This window comes from Rhinatrema bivittatum, chromosome 12, assembly GCF_901001135.1.
Source record: "Rhinatrema bivittatum chromosome 12, aRhiBiv1.1, whole genome shotgun sequence".
NCBI lineage: Eukaryota > Metazoa > Chordata > Amphibia > Gymnophiona > Rhinatrematidae > Rhinatrema > Rhinatrema bivittatum.
In genome coordinates this window covers 9,958,148-9,977,892 of record NC_042626.1, presented here as the reverse complement: position 1 = coordinate 9,977,892, position 19,745 = coordinate 9,958,148, and the positions used below count along the sequence as shown (strand labels likewise).

Sequence of the window (19,745 nt, the reverse complement as noted above, 5' to 3'; positions counted from 1 at the left end):
TGTCTCACAAAATAAGCTTTATTTTTAACTCTCTTATTAGGGAAAGATACTCATTAAGTCAGCACTAATATTTGCAAAACAAACCAAAAAAAAGAATCACCAATACAAGAGCAGGGCTGTGCGTGATAAACTTGCAGGGTGATGTAATAAGCTAAGGGTGAAAAAACTGTGCGCTGGTTTCAAGCACTGATTTTTAACGCTCAGGTTAAATTTTGTTTTTAACTACCGAAGCAGTATGCTAATATTATGCAAATGCAGCGAGAGTTAAAAAATGAGCAAGAACTGTAAAATAGGCGAGATGAATTGTAACCCAGCGCAGACAGCATCCTTAGCTGACGTCAGCCAAACGGCGATGTGCAGCAGGGCACGCACTTCGCTCGAACTACAGCCCCCGGCGTCCTTCAGCCCCGGCTGGGCGCAAGCGCGCTCCTCGCCATTCTCGCGAACTGCAACTCCCGGCGGCCGTGGCGAGGAGGACGTGCGCACGCTCCGCTCCCAGCCCTGCCCGGACGCGATGGTGTCGGCGTCGGCGGCGCATGCGCGCAGCGGCAGACGAGCCATTTAAAAAAAATAATTCGGCCGTGCGGGGAAATGGCTGCGCAGGTCGTTGCGGCCCGAGTGCGGGCGGAAGGCGGGGAGAGCGGCGGCGGCGGGGAGGAGAGGGCGAGGGGGAAGGGGCGGAAGAAGAAGAGGCGGGAGGGGAGCCTGCCTTCCCCGGAGCCGACGGCGGGTGGCGGCCGCGGGGAGGTGGGGCGGCCCAGGTTGGGCCTGAGCCGGGAGCCGCCGCCGCCGCCTCCTCCTCCTCAGGGCTGCCGTCACCAGCACCAGCACCACCGGTACCGCCGTCACCACGGCGAGGGAGAAGCGCTGCCCTGTCCCCGGGGAGTGCCTCCTGTTCTTCCTCCTCCTCCGCACCACATCCCCGGCCCGGCCCCCGTCCCCGCCCTCTTCACCTTCTCCCCGCTCCAGCTGCCGCAGGCCAAGCTGCACAAGGAGAAGCACCGGGACAAGGACAAGAAGCACCGGGCTAAGAAAGAGAACGGCGATGGTGGCGGCGGCCCACCGGCCAAGAGCATCAAGAAAGGTGAGTGCCGGTGGGACCCCCCCCCCCCCCCCCTCCCTGCCGGCTGTCCCGAGGCTTCTCGCCTGCCGGCTCCGCGGGGCGAGGGGAGCAGCTCTCTTCCCGAGGAAACTTCAGAGGGTGCTCTGGAGGTCTCATCGCCTGGCAGCTGTGACAGCCTCCTGTAAGGTGCGAGACGCTGTCACCCTGCACCTCGCATTCCCTGTTGGATTCTAATGTGTTTGGAGTCATCGGGCAAAGTCTTTTGGTTTCCTTTTTCCCCCCCCTATTATGCTGTAGTCCTGTGCAGCTTGTGAAGGACAGAAAAGTAAGTCTGGGGCTCAGCTCGAGGTACGAGTGCTTTCAAAGCTTACTGCTGTGCCTTTCATTCTGCAAGATAATCGCTCTGTCAGACCAATGTCTCAGTTGTTTGAGACTGTTTTCTCACTTTCCAGTAGCTGTAACTTCATACAAAAGTGTCTCCTTTATTATTTTGTGTCTGTCAAAAACGCTAATTCGTGTTCAGATACTTGAACAGTTGAATCCTTCCAGTACCTAGTGAAGGCTGGATCAATGCTTTTTCAGGCATTGCTAGTTTCCTGCATAATTATGAGCAGTTTTCGTTTCGTTGTGTGGTAACATCACTTCAGAACTATATGCCATGCTACACTTAAAGAATAGCCACTGCCATTAGCAATGGTAACATGGGATAGACTTAGTTTTTGGGTACTTGCCAGGTTCTTATGGCCTGGATTGGCCACTGTTGGAAACAGGATGCTGGGCTTGATGGACCCTTGCTCTGACCCAGTATGGCATCTTCTTATGTTCTTATGTTTTTACAATATGCTTTATGCACAAATAATTGGCCAGATACACTGTGGTGGCATTATTTTTACTGTAACTGCTTTCAAGCACATTCATCTTCTAATCCGCCTTTTCCCCCACATGGATCACATTTTGTCTTTTTTTTTTTTAACTTAATCTTGGTGGTTCTTGTTTTTGAATCCTTATGACAGCTCTTCCTGCCCCCACCACACAATAGATCTGGTTTTCTAAGCTGGTGTAAAATTTTGTCTTAGGATTTCAAGACGTTTCCTTTCTGTTTAGTTCAGTGTGTGAGTGAAAACTAATCAGACTGGTGGATTCTTTGAATTTATTTTTGTGGAAACTTTTTTTTTTAAATGTAATAGCCAAGTGTCTTGTGATAGAGAGGTGTTTTGTAAATAGTTTCTTTAAAACCCAGTTTTTCTCTCTGAAAAAAAAGTGTAGATTAGAGATGGAAAATTTTTCCTGGATGCCAAAAATATTTGTACTTGACGAGAGATGGAACTGCTCTCTCTCCCCCATAGAGGAGAAGCTACAGGTTTGGGAGAAGGGAGATAGGCACATGAAATAAGACATCAGATATTTAGACAAAAAGCAAAACAATCCTAATCAATAAAGCAAACACTGTTGTGTGCTTCAAACAAAATTAGACAAGGAAACTCTTTTTTCCCTAGCTTTGAAAAAATTTGACTGGTGTCCAAATTTTCTAAATATCTAAACCAGGGGTGGAAAAATAATCCGGTTGCATGGGGAGTTTGAGATTACTGTCACAAACATTTAACTATTGGTAGAACTCGCAGAACTCTGGATATGTGCCAGTCCAGATGATGATAATGTCACCATGGAAACAGCTTTTTGTACAGGGGAGCTCATGATAACCATGTTGACTTTGTGTGTAATGTAGAAATGACAACATCTGGGGCCCCAGCAGCAGGGCTGGTACAAGGATAGTAGGTGCCCTAGGCAAACCTTCATTCTTGCCACCCCCTCCTCCCACCTCCATCCCAACCTCCTCCCTCCCAATAATAGTAAAACCAATATTTTGAAAGAATATTTCAAAATAGCTGATAGAATAAATTTGGAATCTGTACCCCTTGGGATCCTGCCAGGTACTTGTGACCTGGATTGGCCACTGTTGGAAACAGGATATTGGGCTTGATGGACCCTTGGTCTGACCCAGTATGGCAAGTCTTATGTTTTTAAATTTCAGTAATTAAAAACTAATTAAAAAAAACAAACCAAAATTAATAACACCAAAAAATATTGCAAAACAGCAGATACATTAAAAAAAACCACCCAATGATTAAAATTAACAAGGATAGAAATCCGCCAGCTCTGCAAACCTGGGAACTTTGATTTCCGGATGCCCTGAAGAGGGATGGGGAGGGGAGTTGTTGCACACGAACCTTTATCCTCTTTCTCACATACACACACATGATCTCTCCATGCACACAGGCTCTCCTACACATACAGTCTCACAGCCATATATACACATTCCCTTTCTCTCTCTCACACACACATCCTCACTCCTTTCACAGGCTCTCTCTCACACACAAAATCACTCACTCCCATAAGCTCCCTCTCTCTCTTTCTCAAACATACACCCCCCCCTCAGGTTCCTCCTCCCTCCTTCACACAGGATTCCTCTTTCACTCACACATACCCTCACTCACAAATGCTTCCCCTCTCTCTCACATTAGGGTCCTTCTCTTACTCAAACACGCAAGCTCACTCTCTATAACATACACCCTTGCTGCACACAGATGCCTTCTTTCTCTCCCTCGCACATAGACCCTCCGTCTTTTTTTATACACACCATAATAATTCTCTGTCACATACAAATGCGCAGTCTCTCTTGGTCTCTCATTCTAGGCTTGTCTCCTCTGTGTCTTTGCTGGGATGGCACCCGAATAGCTCTCCTGGGCCTCTTCTCTCATCCTCCAACCACGGGCAGGATGGGCTCCACCGCAGCTCTCTCGGGTCTCTCTCCCCTGCCTCTTTAGCTGTGGCCAGGATGGGCTCTGTTCGCGGCTCACGGCCCTTTCTTCTCTGCTTCATCGGTCGTGGGCGGAATGGGCTGTGCCCGCGGCCTCACTGCCTGGGTCTTTCTCCCCTGCTTGTTAGCTGTGGCCCTGCTGGGCCTTTCTTCCCTGGGTCTTTGGCCACTGGTACAGGAGCTTCAGCTGGCTCTTTAGCGCTCACTAAGGATTGGTGCTCTCGGTAACTGCCTAATTCACTTACGGGTAGATTTTAAAAAATTGCTCGATCGCGTACTTTTGTTTGCGCACCAGGAGCAAACAAAAGTACGCTGGATTTTATAAGATACGCACGTATCTTATAAAATCCGGGGTCGGCGCGCGCAAGGGGGTGCACATTTGTGCAATCTGCGCGCGCCGAGCCCAGCGCGCGCTGCCTGCTCCCTCCAAGGCCACTCCGATTTCGGAGCGGCCTCGGAGGGAACTTTCCTTCGCCCTCCCCCCACCTTCCCCTCCCTTCCCCTACCTAAGCCACCCCCCCGGCCCTATCTAAACCCCCCCCTTACCTTTATTGCACGATTTACGCCTGTCGGCCAGCTGCCCTGTCCGTGTTCCGGTCCCGGGGGCTGGTCCGGAGGCCGCGGCCACGCCCCCGGGCCGAAACCACGCCCGCGTCGCCACCCCCCAAAACGCCACGTCATTTGGCCATGCCCCCGACACGTCCCCTCCCGCCCCTTTAAAAAAACCCCGGGACTTGCGCACGTCCCGGGGCTCTGCGCGCGCCGGCAGCCTATGCAAAATAGGCACGCCGGCGCACGAGGGCCCTGCGTGCGTAAATCCGCCCGGATTTACGCACGCAGGGCATTAAAAATCCACCCCATAATGGATGCGCCAGCCCTGCCTAGCAGCCCTCATCACCACACCTTTAATCTGTAAATAAAGACCAAATGCAAAAAGCAAGAATTAAAAACAGGAATTGAGGCCACATCCCAAATCACATCTATGGTACTGGTGTTATCAAAAACATGTTTCATTGTTTTGTGGATAGGTTTCTTAAACCTTTTGTTAAGTTTATACCTTTTTTGTGAAATTTGTGTATGTTCCAAATAATTTGTAATGAGCAAAGGTGACCTTGGATATTGAATCCTTTATACAATAATATTCCTCAAATGAGGACATAGACTTAATTAGCATCTCAGAGACATGGTGGAAAGAGGATAACCAATGGGATAGTGCGGTACCGGGGTACAAACTATATCGCAGTGACAGAGAGGAGCATCTTGGTGGTGGGGCGGTGATTTATGTCCGGGATGGCGCAGAGTCCACAGGATAAAGATCCTACATGAGACTAAATGTACAATCTAGTCTTTATGGGTAGAAATCCCTTATGTGTTGGTGGAAGAGTATAGTGGCCAAAATGATGAGGCAGACAGTGAAATGCTAAGAGAAATTAGGGAAGCTAACCAAACTGGTAGCACAGTAATAATGGGAGATTTCAATTACCCCAATATTGACTGGATAAGTGAAACATCAGGGCATGCTAGAGAGAAAATTACTGGACAGAATAAATGACAGCTTTATGGAGCAGTTGGTTCAGGAACCAACGAAAGAGGGAGCAATTTTAGATCTAATTCTCAGTGGAGTGCAGGATTTGGTGAGAGAGGCAACAGTGATCATAATATGATCAAAATTGAATTAATGACTGGAAGGGGGACAGTAAGTAAATCCTCAGCTCTAGTGCTAAACTTTCAAAAGGGAAACCGATAAAATGAGAAAAAGTTAGAAAAAAACTGAAAGATGTATCTACAATGGTAAAAAGTGTGCAAAAGGCATGGACATTGTTTAAAAAAAAAAACAACAAAAAACCATCCTAGAAGCACAGTCCCGATGTATTCCATGCATTAAGAAAGGTGGAAGGGAAGGCAAAATGATTACCGGCATGGTTAAAAGGGGAGGTGAAAGAGGCTATTTTAGCCAAAAGATCTTCATTCAAAAATTGGAAGAAGGATCCAACAGAAGAAAATAGAATTAAGCATTGGCAAGTTAAATGTAAGACATTGATGAGGTAGGCTAAGAGAGAATTTGAAAAGAAGTTGGCCTTAGAGGCAAAAATTCACAATAAAAACTTTAAAAAATATATCCAAAGCAGAAAGTCTGCGAGGGAGTTAGTTGAACCATTAGATGATTGAGGGATTAAAGGGGAACATAGAGAAGATAAGGCCATCGTAGAAAGATTAAACGATTTCTTTGCTTCGGTGTTTACTGAAGAGGATGTTGGGGAGGTACCCGTACTGGAGAAGGTTTTCATGGGTAATCATTCACATGGATTGAATCAAATCACGGTGAACCTAGAAGATGTGGTAAGTCTGATAAACTGAAGAGTGGTATATCACCTGGACCGGATGGTATACACTCCAGGGTTCTGAAGGAACTCAAAAATCAAATTTCAAATCTATTAGTAAAAATTTGTAACCTATCATTATAATCATCCATTGTACCTGAAGATTGGAAGGTGACCACTGTTACCCAGATATTTAGAAAGGGATCCAGGGGTGATCCGGGAAACTATAGACCAGTGAGCCTGACTTCAGTGCTGGAAAAAATCATGGAAACTGTTAAAGAATAAAATCACAAACATTTGGGCCTAGATTTTCTATCTTCGCCCGGCTTCCTGAATCGCACGGTACTGGGGGGGGCAGGCCTGCCAAAGCCGGCAGCAATCGCACCTCCGTGATGCGATCGATGCCAGCTTTCGCACCCAATAGAACCACCCAATAGCACCACCTGGCGGCAATAAGGATTCTTACCTTTTGCCATCAGCGGAGTCCTCCCCGACTCTGCCCCGACTCCGCCCTAATTTAGAAATTGCTCGCGAAAAGCGACTTTTCGCGTTCGATACCTTTGGAACATGACCCCCCAAGATAGACATGGTTTGATGGGACACAGCCAGCATGGATTTACCCAAGGGAAGTCTTGCCTCACAAATCTACATTTTTTTTGAAGGGGTTGACAAACATGTGGATAAAGGAGAACCGGTAGATGTAGTGTATTTAGATTTTTAGAAGGCATTTGACAAAGTCCCTCATGAGAGGCTTCTAAGAAAACTAAAAAGTCATGGGATAGGAGGCGATGTCCTTTCATGGATTACAAACTGGTTAAAAGACAGGAAACAGAGAGTAGGATTAAATGGTCAATTTTCACAGAGGAAAAGGGTAAACAGTGGAGTGCCTCAGGTAATTGTACTTGAACTGGTACTTTTCAATATATTTATAAATGATCTGGAAAAGGGGTATGATGTGAGGTGATCAAATTTGCGGATGACACAAAATTATTCAGAGTAGTTAAATCTCAAGCAGATTGTGATAAATTGCAGGAGGACCTTGTGAGACTGGAAGATTGGGCATCCAAATGGCAGATGGAATTTAATGTGGACAAGTGCAAGGTGTTGCATATAGGGAAAAATAACCCATGCTATATGTTACACGATGTTAGATTCCATATTAGGAGTTACCAGCCAGGAAAGAGATTTAGGCATCATAGTGGATAACACATTGAAATTGGCTCAGTGTGCTGTGGTGATCAAAAAAGCAAACAGAATGTTGGGAATTATTAGAAAGGGAATGGGGACTAAAACGGAAAATGCTATAATGCCTCTATATCGCTCCATGGTGAGACCGCACCTTGAATACTGCGTACAATTCTGGTGACCGCATCTTAGAAAGGATATAGCTGCACTGGAGAAGGTGCAGAGAAGGGTGACCAAATTAATAAGGGGCATGAAACGGCTGTCCTATGAGGAAAGGCTAAAGAAGTTAGGGCTGTTCAGTTTGGAGAAGAGACGCTGAGGGGGGATATGATAGAGGTCTACAAAATCATGAAAGGACTTAAGTTAATGTAAATCGGTTATTTACTCTCTCAGATAATTATCTATTATAATAGATGGACCAGGGGGCAGTCAATGAAGTTAAAAAGTAGCTCATTTAAAACAAATAGAAAAAAAATTTATTTTTCACTTAGTACATAGTTAAGCTCTGGAATTCATTGCCAGAGGATGTGGTTGCAGCAGTTAGTGTAACTGGGTTTAAAAAAGATTTGGATAAGTTCCTAGAGGATAAATCCATAAACTGCTATGACGGTAATTAATAACCGGTAGTAGCTTGTGATCTAACTAATGTTTGGATACTTGCCAGGTACTTGTGACTTGGATTGGCCACTGTTGGAAACAGGATGCTGGGCTTGATGGACCCTTGGTCTGACCCAGTATGGCATGTTCTTATGTAAGATCGGCACCACATAGGTTTCCTCCATAGTGTTTTTGTTACAGTATATGGATAGACCTGCATAATATCTCATTTCGTGTAGCAAATCAGATGCAATCGTGGAAATTTCCAAGAAATGATAAATTTCTGACACACTTCCATGTTGTGGTCAAAAGTTCAGAGCCTGTATTAGCATTTCAGGATTCTCTATGGAAGTTCCTCTGATATGTAAACTTGAACTCTAAAATGCTAAGGTTTAAATGTGAAACTCGGGGTTTTCCTCAGAGCAATCTGTGAAAACTTTATTTGATGATGCTTCTTCTCTGTGCCTGTAGTTCTTATGTACACTGATGTATTCTGTAAACTGAAATGGGGTACCTTGGACAGCACTAAATACTTTGACAAGTCCTGTTAGAGGGTAGATAGCAAATGGCAGGTGTTCTACTAATGTAGCTTTGAAAAATAAAATATTAGTCTAGTTTAGCTGTTTGAATCGGAAGAGACAAAAACCCGCTCCTTTAACTTGTCGTGCTTGGTTCATGCTGGACGTGCCGAGCTACCATCTTAGCTCGCTAGTTCCCTGCTAGCTGGTGGAATGAGGAAATGCTGGCGCTGCGTCTGAAATCAGCTAGGTCTGAGCTGGCCCGGTTCCTATTGTATACCTTTAACAGATTGTGCTGGGGTTGGTACAAAGAAGGTTTTCAAACGCTTCAGTCACAGGGTATACTTAGCTACAGCCATTTGTTAACTTACAAACTGTAGGAATGGATAGCGTTGCGCACTGTATTCAGCAACTACGTTTTAGTAATACTGATTACTTTATCTACATGCAAATACACAGCTATTTTAGGACTTTACTGTCCTCTGGGGATAGAGAGCTTACAAGTGGCTCCTTTCAACAGCCCTTGCGTTTGTTTGCGAGGAAGCACGTGTCTCTAGCTATGTTCTATAAATCTTTACCCAGTGTTAGCAAATACACTGTTTCTGCAAGCTTGGCAGTGGTTTGGCCATGCGATCTGTCTTGTACCGTGATAGAAGATGACATGCTTGACTCTGATATATTGGTTAGGTGTGCAATGAAATGTGTTGCAATTTGGGAGATTCATTTTAGAATATTGCATAGAATTATTTTCTGACCAAGTAAGGCTTATGCAACTAAAATAGCTTCCTCAGATTGCTGCCAGCTGCATCATTAATGTGGTGTTTATGGGACTGTGGAGGCTTACAACAATTCTGGCACGTACCAGTAACGTTGTGGTCTGCCTCGTTCTGATAATTGGGCCATATAAGTTTGGACTGAACTCCCAGATTGTTGCATAAATTGCTGATCAAAGGATGCCTAATGGCACTCAGGTTTATCCTTTGCAATTGGTTGGAAGCTTCAGGCCCAACAATATCCACACGGAAAGATGCTTTATTGGATGTGTTTTTGCTGGAAAAGAAATTTGCAAGGGGGGGGGCTTCCAAGAAATTGTAAACCCTGAAGCAGCAAATAAAGGTCACTTTTTTGCCAAACTCTTACCCCCAGAGTTGAAAAACGCAGCATTCATTGCTCCATAACTGACCTGTGAGCGAGTTACTTGTCTCTTCAGGACAGTCCCTGGTTTCAGCAGTAGTGCTGGATCTGGGTAGCCTATTATATGCCTGATCAGCATTTTATTTCAGCTCTGCTTGATATCAGTTATTGGAACCCACAATGATATGTATCATGCTAATGACGAAAGTCGTGCTGAGGGGATGAATACTGTATTAATGACTCAATGCTGGCTATATAGTTGCAACTTGTTTTTTCTATTGTCCGATATGCTTGCCTTTTGTTGTATTATTGACTTCAACGGCAGGGGAGAAGAAAAAAACTGATACCTCATGCATATCCAGCATAGCTCCCTGCTTCAACGGCAGGGGAGAAGATAAACAACCAATAAGGGCTGTATAACATAATCTGGGTAAAAACAAATAAGCATGGGTGTAGCTTGCTTATTGCGGCGGTTACTACCCCTACTACCTCTAACTAATCAAGCTAGATATTTCACTTGGATGCAGCTCCATCACCACTCTCTACATTAATGGCGGGGGTGGAAGGGAATTAGAACCAAGAGCTAAGAGAAACAGATAAGTATGGGAGAAGAAATGAGGGAAGCTTGCTGGGCAGACTGGATGGGCCATTTGGTCTTCTTCTGCCGTCATTTCTATGTTTCTATGTTTCTATGTTTCATTAATAACAATATAAGTACCATGCTGGGTCAGACCAAGGTACATCGAGCCCAGCATCCTGGGTTCTACAGTGGCCAGTCCAGGTTACAAGTTCCTGGCAGATCCCCCAACAGTTATCTATTTCAGGCTTGGCCAACTCTGATCCTCAAGAGTCACAAAGAGGCCTGGTTTTCATAATTTCCTTAATGAAATATGTATGAGATCTTTGCATACAATGGAGGCAATACTCGCAAATCTCTCTCATGCATATTCATTGTGGATATCTTGAAAACCAGGCCTGTTTGTGGCTTTTGAGGACCAGCGTTGGCTACCCCTTCTCACCTCACACCCAGGGATAAGCAATGGCTTTCCTAAGTATACTTGAGTAAAAACTATTTATGAACTTTTGGGAATTTGTCCTGTCCTCTTTTGAAACCCACTGTTAGTTGCCTTGATCACATCCTCTGGAAACAGATTGCATAGCTTGATTGTGTGCTGAGTGACAAAATACTTCCTACAGTTGGTTTAAAATTGGCTGGTTGCTAGTTTCATGGAGGGTCCCCTAGTTGTAGTGTTGTGTGAAACTGTTCTCTATTTGCTTGTTCCACCCCACTCATGAATGTATTTAAATCTATTTATTAAGAATTTCCAAAGAGAGTACAGTCTGTACGTGGCCGCTGTGTCTGAGCTCATCGGGTACTTCCAGAAAACGAATACCAAAAAAATAAAATTTTACAGTAAGACAGATCCTCCTTCCTCCCACAGAGTAATACTAAAGTAACTCATTCAGTTAACATTAGAAACCGTACTCCTAGCTCGTGGTGGCAGAGATTCAATATAAGGCAGCCATAGGCCTAAAGCTTTTTCTTTTTGCCTTTTCCGTCGTCATCTCCATTAACATCAGATCATGAATAGCATTCCTCCAAAACAAAATGGCTGGGTCGGATTCTTGTCTCCGCTGGTGCAGAATAGTATTTCTGGCTGTTAGGAAAACCTTTTGAGGCCTACAAAGTTTGTCATGCTGCATGGTGGTCCCTCCAGGCTCACATATCTGAATGCAGAAAAAAAACAATCACACACAACCTTTTCAACACTTCCAAAACGTTTGAATATTCACGCATGACTGTAACGAATGTCCCAATACACAAATTTCTACCTCACATTTCAAACACCAATCTGAGTCAGTTGTGCTTGCCTCAGAGCTGTGAATGCCCTGAATTGTCTTTCATCTGCATGTTCTGTGTAATTTCAGAAATGCATCAGACGTGCAATAAAGAGAACTGAGTGTGTAATTCCCAACTCCATTTAGCCCATAAACCCTCCAGCGAGAATACATGAACTTTATCCCTCAATGAATGAGCACTCATGGTTTTATAAATCTCGGTCAAATTCCATCTCTTCTCCCAAACTAGAGAGTCCTGCTCTGTTTAGCCTTTCTCCATAAGGGAGCTTTTCTGTGTCCGCTGTGTCTCTTTATCAGGTGGAGTGACCAGAGCTACGCACAATACTCAAGGTGATCTTGGGTAAATCACGTCACCCTTCCAGTGCCTCGGGTACAAACCTAAAATTGTGAGCCCTCTTGGGACAAGGCGATAAATTCAAGTACTATTAAGTACTTTGCCGTGAGCTAAATAAAAAATAATAATTCTGATTAAATTGCATCAGGCCAATAGATGCCCAGTTCTTTTAAGGTCCCCTCTGCAGTCCCTCACAGTTCTAATGACAAAACAATTTTTGTACTGATTATTTTGTACTGTTCCATTTCTGTTACAAGTTTTCTCTATCCCCCGTTCGATGTAAACCGATCTGATATGGTATTTAACCATGAAGTTCGGTATAGAAAAAAAAAAAAAATGCTAAATAAATAAATAAATAAAACAATTGTCCTACATTAAGAATTTTCTATATTGAAATTTCTAATAATTTTAGGGCCTGATTTCCACTGTGTGTGGTGGGGGGAGCTTACTAGATCCAAGTTTGCACCTGAGAGGGTGAAGGGCATCCCAAGGAGATCGTCAGAATTTGAATCCTGGTTTTCCCCATTCTCATCCTGCTGCTCCAACCCCTAGGCGAGTGGACTCTTTCAAGCCTTCCCTTACTGTTTCTTTTGCTGCAGGTACAAAGTGGGAGAAAGCAGCACAAAAGGTGACAAGGCTACCCAAATGTCTAGCTTTTTTTCATTTAAAATAGTAATATCACATCCTACAGGAGCCGTGTACCACCTTGAAATCGAGGATATTCTTTCAATTCCTGTAGAAACCAGACCTGAAGAACATAAGAACATGCCATACTGGGTCAGACCAAGGGTCCATCAAGCCCAGCATCCTGCTTCCAACAGAGGCCAAACTAGGCCACAAGAACCTGGCAAGTACCCAAATACTAAGAAGATCCCATGCTACTGATGCAATTAATAGCAGTAGCTATTCCCTAAGCAAACTTGATTAATAGCAGGTAATGGACTTCTCCTTCAAGAACTTATCCAAACCTTTTTTGAACCCAGCTACACTAACTGCACTAACCACCTCCTCTGGCAACAAATTCCAGAGTATGTCATTTAACCTTACCTCTGCGGTTAATGGATGTTTTCCAAAACTTACATCTAGTGTGCCCACTTGCCACACCTAGCTTAAAGCATAATAGGTATTAAATGAGCTCTCTATTAGCATTGGCAGTGACCGTAAGAGAGAGGAATATGGCCTGATAAAGTCTTTATTACTTCTTAAGCAAAACACCAAGACTGTGAATTTTAATTAACCGCGCCTTCAGTTTTTATTCCCGTAATCCATTTCCATTGTGTTGTACAGCTGTGCTGTTAGACGCAGGACAGAAGCTATTCATTTGTTAACTCACAAACAAATCTGGTAAATAGAAATACTTGTGGTGAGCAATCCCCAAACACTCATATGATCAAAAGTGGTCTAAAATAGTTGTATAGAGAACTCTAACAGTTCAAACAAAGGATCTTTAAAATCACTATTAAATCTGTAAACATGGAACTAGTCTCTTAATTATGGACCTGGTGTATAAAACTCTGTAATAACATGGTTTGCCTGTGCATCTCTATCACAGTAAATAGTTTGAACAAAGCACAAAAAGGGAATGACCCTCTCACTCCCTCCTACCTGTTTATAGCCAGATAAATATGTTCCCTTTCAGCAATTGATAGGTAACAGCTTTTTCATTCTGTAAAAACAGACTGATACCATTGCAGGGCCTGAAGCTTGCATATATATAACTTTTTCTATCTATAATGTTGCTGTGAAAGGATCTAGTTAATGCATATGTGTAAGTGATTATATTCTAAAGTTTTTCCTTGCATTCAGAGCACTTTAAAAAATCTGATTATGGTCGCATACCTGTATGGAATTTTCATTGGTAGTTTTAATTGGTTCCTCTGTTCTCCCTTTTGGACTGAGAAGTAGTTGATCTTATAAAGCAGAAGTCAAAAGCCTTGCTCTCTGAATCCTGTTGTCTTCCTGGTGATGCAGGCTGTACAAAGACTGTAATTGCCATACTGGGCCAGAGTGACGGTCCATTAAGCCCAGTGTCGACTATCGCGCAGTGATAAGTGGTGGCTATTGCCTAAGATACAAGATAAATCAAAGTTCGTTCTCTGAGAATTGCAGTCACACTGCTCCTGATAAAGGCAGCTGGTGCTTATAAAAGGAAGCAGTGCAACTTTACCTTCCCAGCAAGTGGTGCAAAACCTCTGTAGGCCTTAGCTAACAAAAGCTTAGCGCAAAGTATGAACTTGGACTCATAGTCTGTCTTGTTAACTTGATGCAGGTGCACTGAAACAGAGCAGTTTTTCACACGTTCCTTTGTTGTTTATAAGCATTTGATATCTGCCTGCTGCCCAAGACGGATTACATAAAGTAACAAGGCACGGAGTACATTATGAGGTACTCTACAAGATAATCCAGAGATGGCACCCCCCCTTTCTCCACTAAAACTTAGTGTGAGCACAGGTAGATCAGTTGACTTGCTTAGGCTCAAACAGCAAGTTGTGAGGAGGAAGATTTAACTGGGGGGTCTCTAGGTTTCATATTATTGATGCTACCGGAGATGGATATTGATTTCTGCTAACAGTGCTTGTATATAAAGTTACAAAAATAACCCTTGCATAGCAAGGAAAATCCCCTCACTGGCTCAGTAACTCTCAAACACTTTTACATGCTTTGGACAAGTTTGCCGAGCGCACTGTATAACCCGCAGTTGGACGCGGGTTGTATAGACACTAATTTAATCCCCTTATGCAATAAGGGGATTAGCGCCTCTACAACGCGGACTGAATCTAATAGTGCTCATCACATGCAAATGCATGTGAATGAGGCTATTAGGAATTCACTCCTGATGCAAAAATAAAACTGTGCATCTAGGTTGCTCATTTAGCGATCAGAAATTAACTCCTGCCTAGAGCAGGTGTTAATAGCTGAGCGCTCCTTAAACCAGTAGAGAAAAGCAGAAAAAACTGCTTTTCTGTACTGCTTCCTACTTAATATCGTTGCGTATTAAGTAGGAGGAAAATTAAATAAAGCGGAAAAAAAAAGGTTAAAAAAACAAAACACCGGCAGTCGGGTGCAGGAAACAGACACTCAACTGACAGGCGTCTGTTTCCTGAACCCCCTGACTATGCGGCGTTTAGGAAAACCGACACTGATAAACTTGGTGTCTGTTTTCTTAACCGGTGGATGGTTGATGCTGATCAAATTCTCGTTGGTGACTCCCTAATTTAAATATTGCATGGCACCCCAAGAAAGCAGGCACTGACTGTTTAGTGCCTGCTTTCTGTGCATATTTATTGCATCAGCCCCTATGTGCTTTTCTGGGTGATGCTCGTACACCTGACTTTACTGTGGCTTGTGAGCGGTAATACTCTTCCTGAACTGGTTTCATTTTGAATCCATGCAAACACTGATTGTGTGTTATACATGCACTTATTGTTTGCACTCCCCTGGAACACTTTGTACTCGTGTTTAGAGCTAGCAGAGTAATCTGTACACTGGAGAAATGCTGTGGAATCACTTTACTATATTGTGCTTCCTGGGTGTGTACCTTTTTTTTTTTTTTTTTTTTTTTGTGGCTCACTAGCAGGCCGACACAGTAAAGTGCGCTCCGGTGGAGTGCACTGTTTGGCCGTGCTATTTTTACCCGTTATACGGTAAGGGGTAATAGCGCGTCGAAAACGCGCGGCCAACACCTCCGAAACGAATGGCGCCCGCAACATGCAAATGCATGTTGATGGGCCTATTAGTTATTCCTGCGCGATACAGGAAAAGTGTACAGAAAAACAGAAAGAAATGCTTTTCTGTACACCCTCCGACTTAATATCATAGCGATATTAAGTCGTAGGCCCCCCAAAATAAAAAAAAAATTAAAAATCTGCCCGCGGGTTGGAAGACGGACGCTCAATTTAGCCGGCGTCCATTTTCCGAACCTGTGACTGTCAGCGGGTTCGAAAACCGATGCCGGTAAAATTGAGCATCGGCTGTCACACCTGCTGTCAAAAAGGAGGCACTAGGGACGCGCTAGTGTCCCTAGTGCCTCCTTTTACCGCGGGCCCTCATTTGCATGCGGGTCGATACTGAGTCGCGCGCCCAGGATACCGGCCTGTGCGTGCGTCGGCTCTCCCGCGCTTCTTTCTGTATCAGCCCGTTTGTACACTATGTCTATTTCACTTGTATTTCCTGTCTGAATATGGAGTTCACTCAAAGGTGGGTTACAACATATTAGAAACTTTTAGGTCATTTTTAGCTTCACGCTTTCAAGGGTGCGAACAGATTTTGAACAGCAGCAAATTGCAATACAACTTGATAAAATAAATTGAGCCTCAAGGCCTGGTTCTAAATCTGCAATTATGACTAAGCTCCAATAGCAATCTAGTGATACTCAGAATAAACAGGACCATAGCAAAACTCTGGCTTTCAAAGTGAAATGCCAGATGGTTTCCATAGTCACTTTGGGTTTAGCGTTTAAAGGCCCAATAGAATAGCCAGGCTTTTATTTGCTTCCTGGAGTGGGAGTGGTCATGTATTTGTTGCAGTTCTTCTGGTAGGGAGTTCATAGGTTTGGGTGTTGCTCCCATGAAGGATCTAATGCAGATATCCATTCTTTTTTATTTCTTTGCTCAGTGGTGTAGTAATGGAAGTGCCGAGTGAGCATCTCGATGGTCTGGAAGGGATGTGTGCGTAGTCCTTCACTCAATTAGCTAGGTCCATCTCCTCTTAGAGCCTTGGATATCTGTGTCTGTTTTGGATTTTGGTCTATATGGTATTGGCATCCAGTGTAATTTGAGTAGGATGAGATGTGTTCATGCAGTCTGCATCCTGCTGGTTGTGTGGCAGAGGTCTGTGTTCTCTGGAGTTTGTGTAGGACTTTGACTGTAAGAGCCTTGGAAAGTATGTTGTAGTCCAGTTGTGTAGTTACTGTGGTATGAACAATTGAGTAGGTTTTGCCTTTTCAATGAGCAGACTAAGTCTTCATAATAGAGTGGTAGCTCTTGACTGTTGCCTAGATTGTGGGAGCATGGCGAGTTTGTCTCCTGGCATTTTATCTGTTTTAACAGAAGAATCTAAATAGGATTTTCAGGTCGAGAACTTGTTTGCATCCATAACATCTCCATTTTCGTTTGAATTCAGGTGGAGTATTTTTGTCTATTCTTGAACATTTGTAAAACACAGAGGAGCTAATGTTTATCTGTGCTAGAGCTGCAACGGGTTTTTGCATATGTTTGCGTGAGTTGTTTTTTTAGCGCGTTTTTCCTGTTCTAGTCATGCGCGTGAATGTAATGTGGTCAGTGCAGCAAAATCACGGGCTGGTTTTTGCATGAGTGCATGCGGATGGCATGTAAAAGAGTCAATCAACTATTCACGGGCTATGCAGGGAGCTGCGCAGTCTTTTAGTGCCTGGGCCAGGGCAGGCGTTTAAGTTAAAGGGCGCGGCTGGAGGCCATGATTGTGGTTGGGTATCCGTGCAGCTCTGGGGTAATCGTGGGTTACCTTCGCTTTTCTCGGATGCTATGGTACATTTTGCGAGTAGGCTGAAGAAATCTCTGCTGCACTTCTGGCACCTGCCGGTACCCCTGCCAAGCAATCTCGGAAGGAAGGTGAAGGGGTTAGAAACTGCTCCTCCCACCTTCAGTCCCACTCCCGGACCACTAACTTGTTCACTTATGAAAGGGAAAGGCTTTTTCACCGTGAATTTCTGCTCTCTTCATTACGTAGGTCCTTGACATGCATATTTGCGCACGCGTTTTACTTTTGTATGGATTTTCTGCGTGCATCACGTTTGCATACTGGTCCTTTATTACATCCCATGGAGGTGCCTGCTTTTGCTGCATGCGCTATAATACGCACAGACAACTAGCGCTGATTTCACCACGAGTGTTATTACATCGATGAGTCTGGGTTGGACACCATCCACATAGGTATAGGTCTTTAGGTCAAAGGTGGTTTGCAGTACATGTTAAAGAGCACTAGTGGCACAGAATTCAAAAAATGTTTGGTCTTTTGGCTACTCCTGTTATGGACATTGTTTAAAAAGTACCATTCTAGACGTGCAGCCCAGATGTGTTCCTCACATTAAAAAAAAAAAAAAGGTGGCAGCAAAGCCAAATGACTGCCAGCATGGCATAAAGGCGAGATGGAAAGAGGCTATTTTAGCCAAAAGGATCCTTCTTCCAATTGTTGAAGGAAGCTCATCTGAAGAAGACAGAAAAAAGCATAAGTATGGATGAGTTAGCTGTCTTATCAATGTTTTACATTTCAGAGAGCATTTGAGAAGAAGCTGGCTGTAGAGGCAAAAACTCACAATAAAACCTTTTTAAAACATATCTGAAGCAGGAAGCCTGCGAGGGGAGTGAGTTGGAGCGATAGATGATCGAGGGGTAAAGGGACACTTAAGGACGTTGTCTGTCTTTCAGCGAATTCTTTTTTTTTTTTTTTTGTTTCCCCCTCCTGAGAGCTTTCCAATTTAACTGCATAAGCAGGACTGGAAAAATTCCAGGTGCCTTAAAAATGGGGATTTGGATCCTGGCAGAGGATTCATGGCGGCTGCCACCAGCGGGGCTTGCACAAGTCACATTCTCGGGAGCGTTCCTGGAGGGAGGGAAGACGTTGATAGGGGCTGAGAAAGTATGGAGGAAGGAGAGGGCAAATTGGCAAAAAAAGAAAAGAGCAAAATAGCCCGCAAAAGATAAATACCCCAGCTCCTACAAAAAAAAATAAAAAAGTGCTAGTGCAAAAGGTTTCTAAATATATTCCCACCTCCTTGCTGATGCACATCCCCTGTGTGTGTGGGATTTTCTAAATGGTTCCTGCCTCTCCCCTCTGCAGTTCTCTTGATGCCCAATGTCAGCATGAGGGTAACAAAAAAAATGCCCTTCACGCTGGAACTGCTCAGTCTGGATATGTCACAGATGTTGTCAGACCATCAGGCCCGGCGGCTTGGAGGAGCAGCTTTAACATTTCAAAAGGTTTGATGGAAGTTCCAATAGATACCGAATAATACAGCTCGTGTGCCTTTCTTTAAATGTATACCCCAGGGTACGACTCGGGTAACTTCTTGTTCGGGACGGCTTAGTAATGAAGGGCGTGTGTGAAGCCGGGAAGCTTAAGAATGGTAAATATCCCTTTTTCATTCTTTCTGCTAGGCCCAGTGTACTTCCTCCTATCCTGCTGACATGAATGAGGGTAGAACCTTTTAGTTTAACACCTATCCAAAGTTTTTTGTGGCTCTTTTTTTTTTTTTTTTCCTTTTAACTGCTTGCCTTGTAATTGTACCTTCTGAGGCTTATTCTCAGCAATGTTTCCTGCCTTTATCAGTCAGCATGCAGGCCCCAGCTTCATTTATAATTCTCCCTGATAAGGAAAGAACAATAACCAGTCTGTTCTCCCTGGTACCTCCCCACTGTATGATAACTGCTTGCAGCTTGTTAAGGTCTGTCACAGAATCATGCAGGAGAAGAAGAGGTGGCAAGGTTTGAACAGGATCGTTTTTTTCAGGCGCCTTTGCTCAAAGCTGCAGACAGCCATGGTTTTCGCTGGAGATGTTGGAAAGATAGTTTGGTGTAGAGGGTCAGAGTGAAGTAGGTTCTTTTCATTCAGGCGTTTCCAATATGTCACTGAGCACAGAAAGAGGCCATATGCATTGCTAGTTAGTGGCATAGCTCTTCTAGCAAATGCCTGCTAAAAGGGCAGTGCTTAGCATAAGAACATAAGAAATTGCCATGCTGGGTCAGACCAAGGGTCCATCAAGCCCAGCATCCTGTTTCCAACAGGCATCTGTACGTGTGGGCTGTCAAGAGAACTTCTGCTAACTGCAGGCACAAATTGGCAACATGAGATTTTTTTTTTAACAGGAGATTTATTAGTTGATTTTTTTTTTTTTTTTTTTTGCTTTTGTATGAGGAAAGGCAATAATATGAAACCTAAA

At 44.0% G+C, this 19,745-nt stretch overlaps 1 protein-coding gene across 2 annotated transcripts in view; it reads left to right on the top strand.

Annotated features, from left to right (window-relative positions):
- Positions 1 to 572: 572 nt before the first annotated feature.
- RSBN1 (round spermatid basic protein 1) overlaps positions 573 to 19,745 on the top strand; it is a 35,655-nt gene continuing 16,482 nt past the window's right edge. For both annotated transcript variants that reach the window (XM_029573265.1, XM_029573264.1), the window contains exon 1: positions 573 to 1,084. In XM_029573265.1, coding sequence (XP_029429125.1) covers positions 592 to 1,084 — 493 coding nt within the window. In that variant the 5' untranslated portion in view covers positions 573 to 591. The remainder of the gene's footprint in view (positions 1,085 to 19,745) is intronic.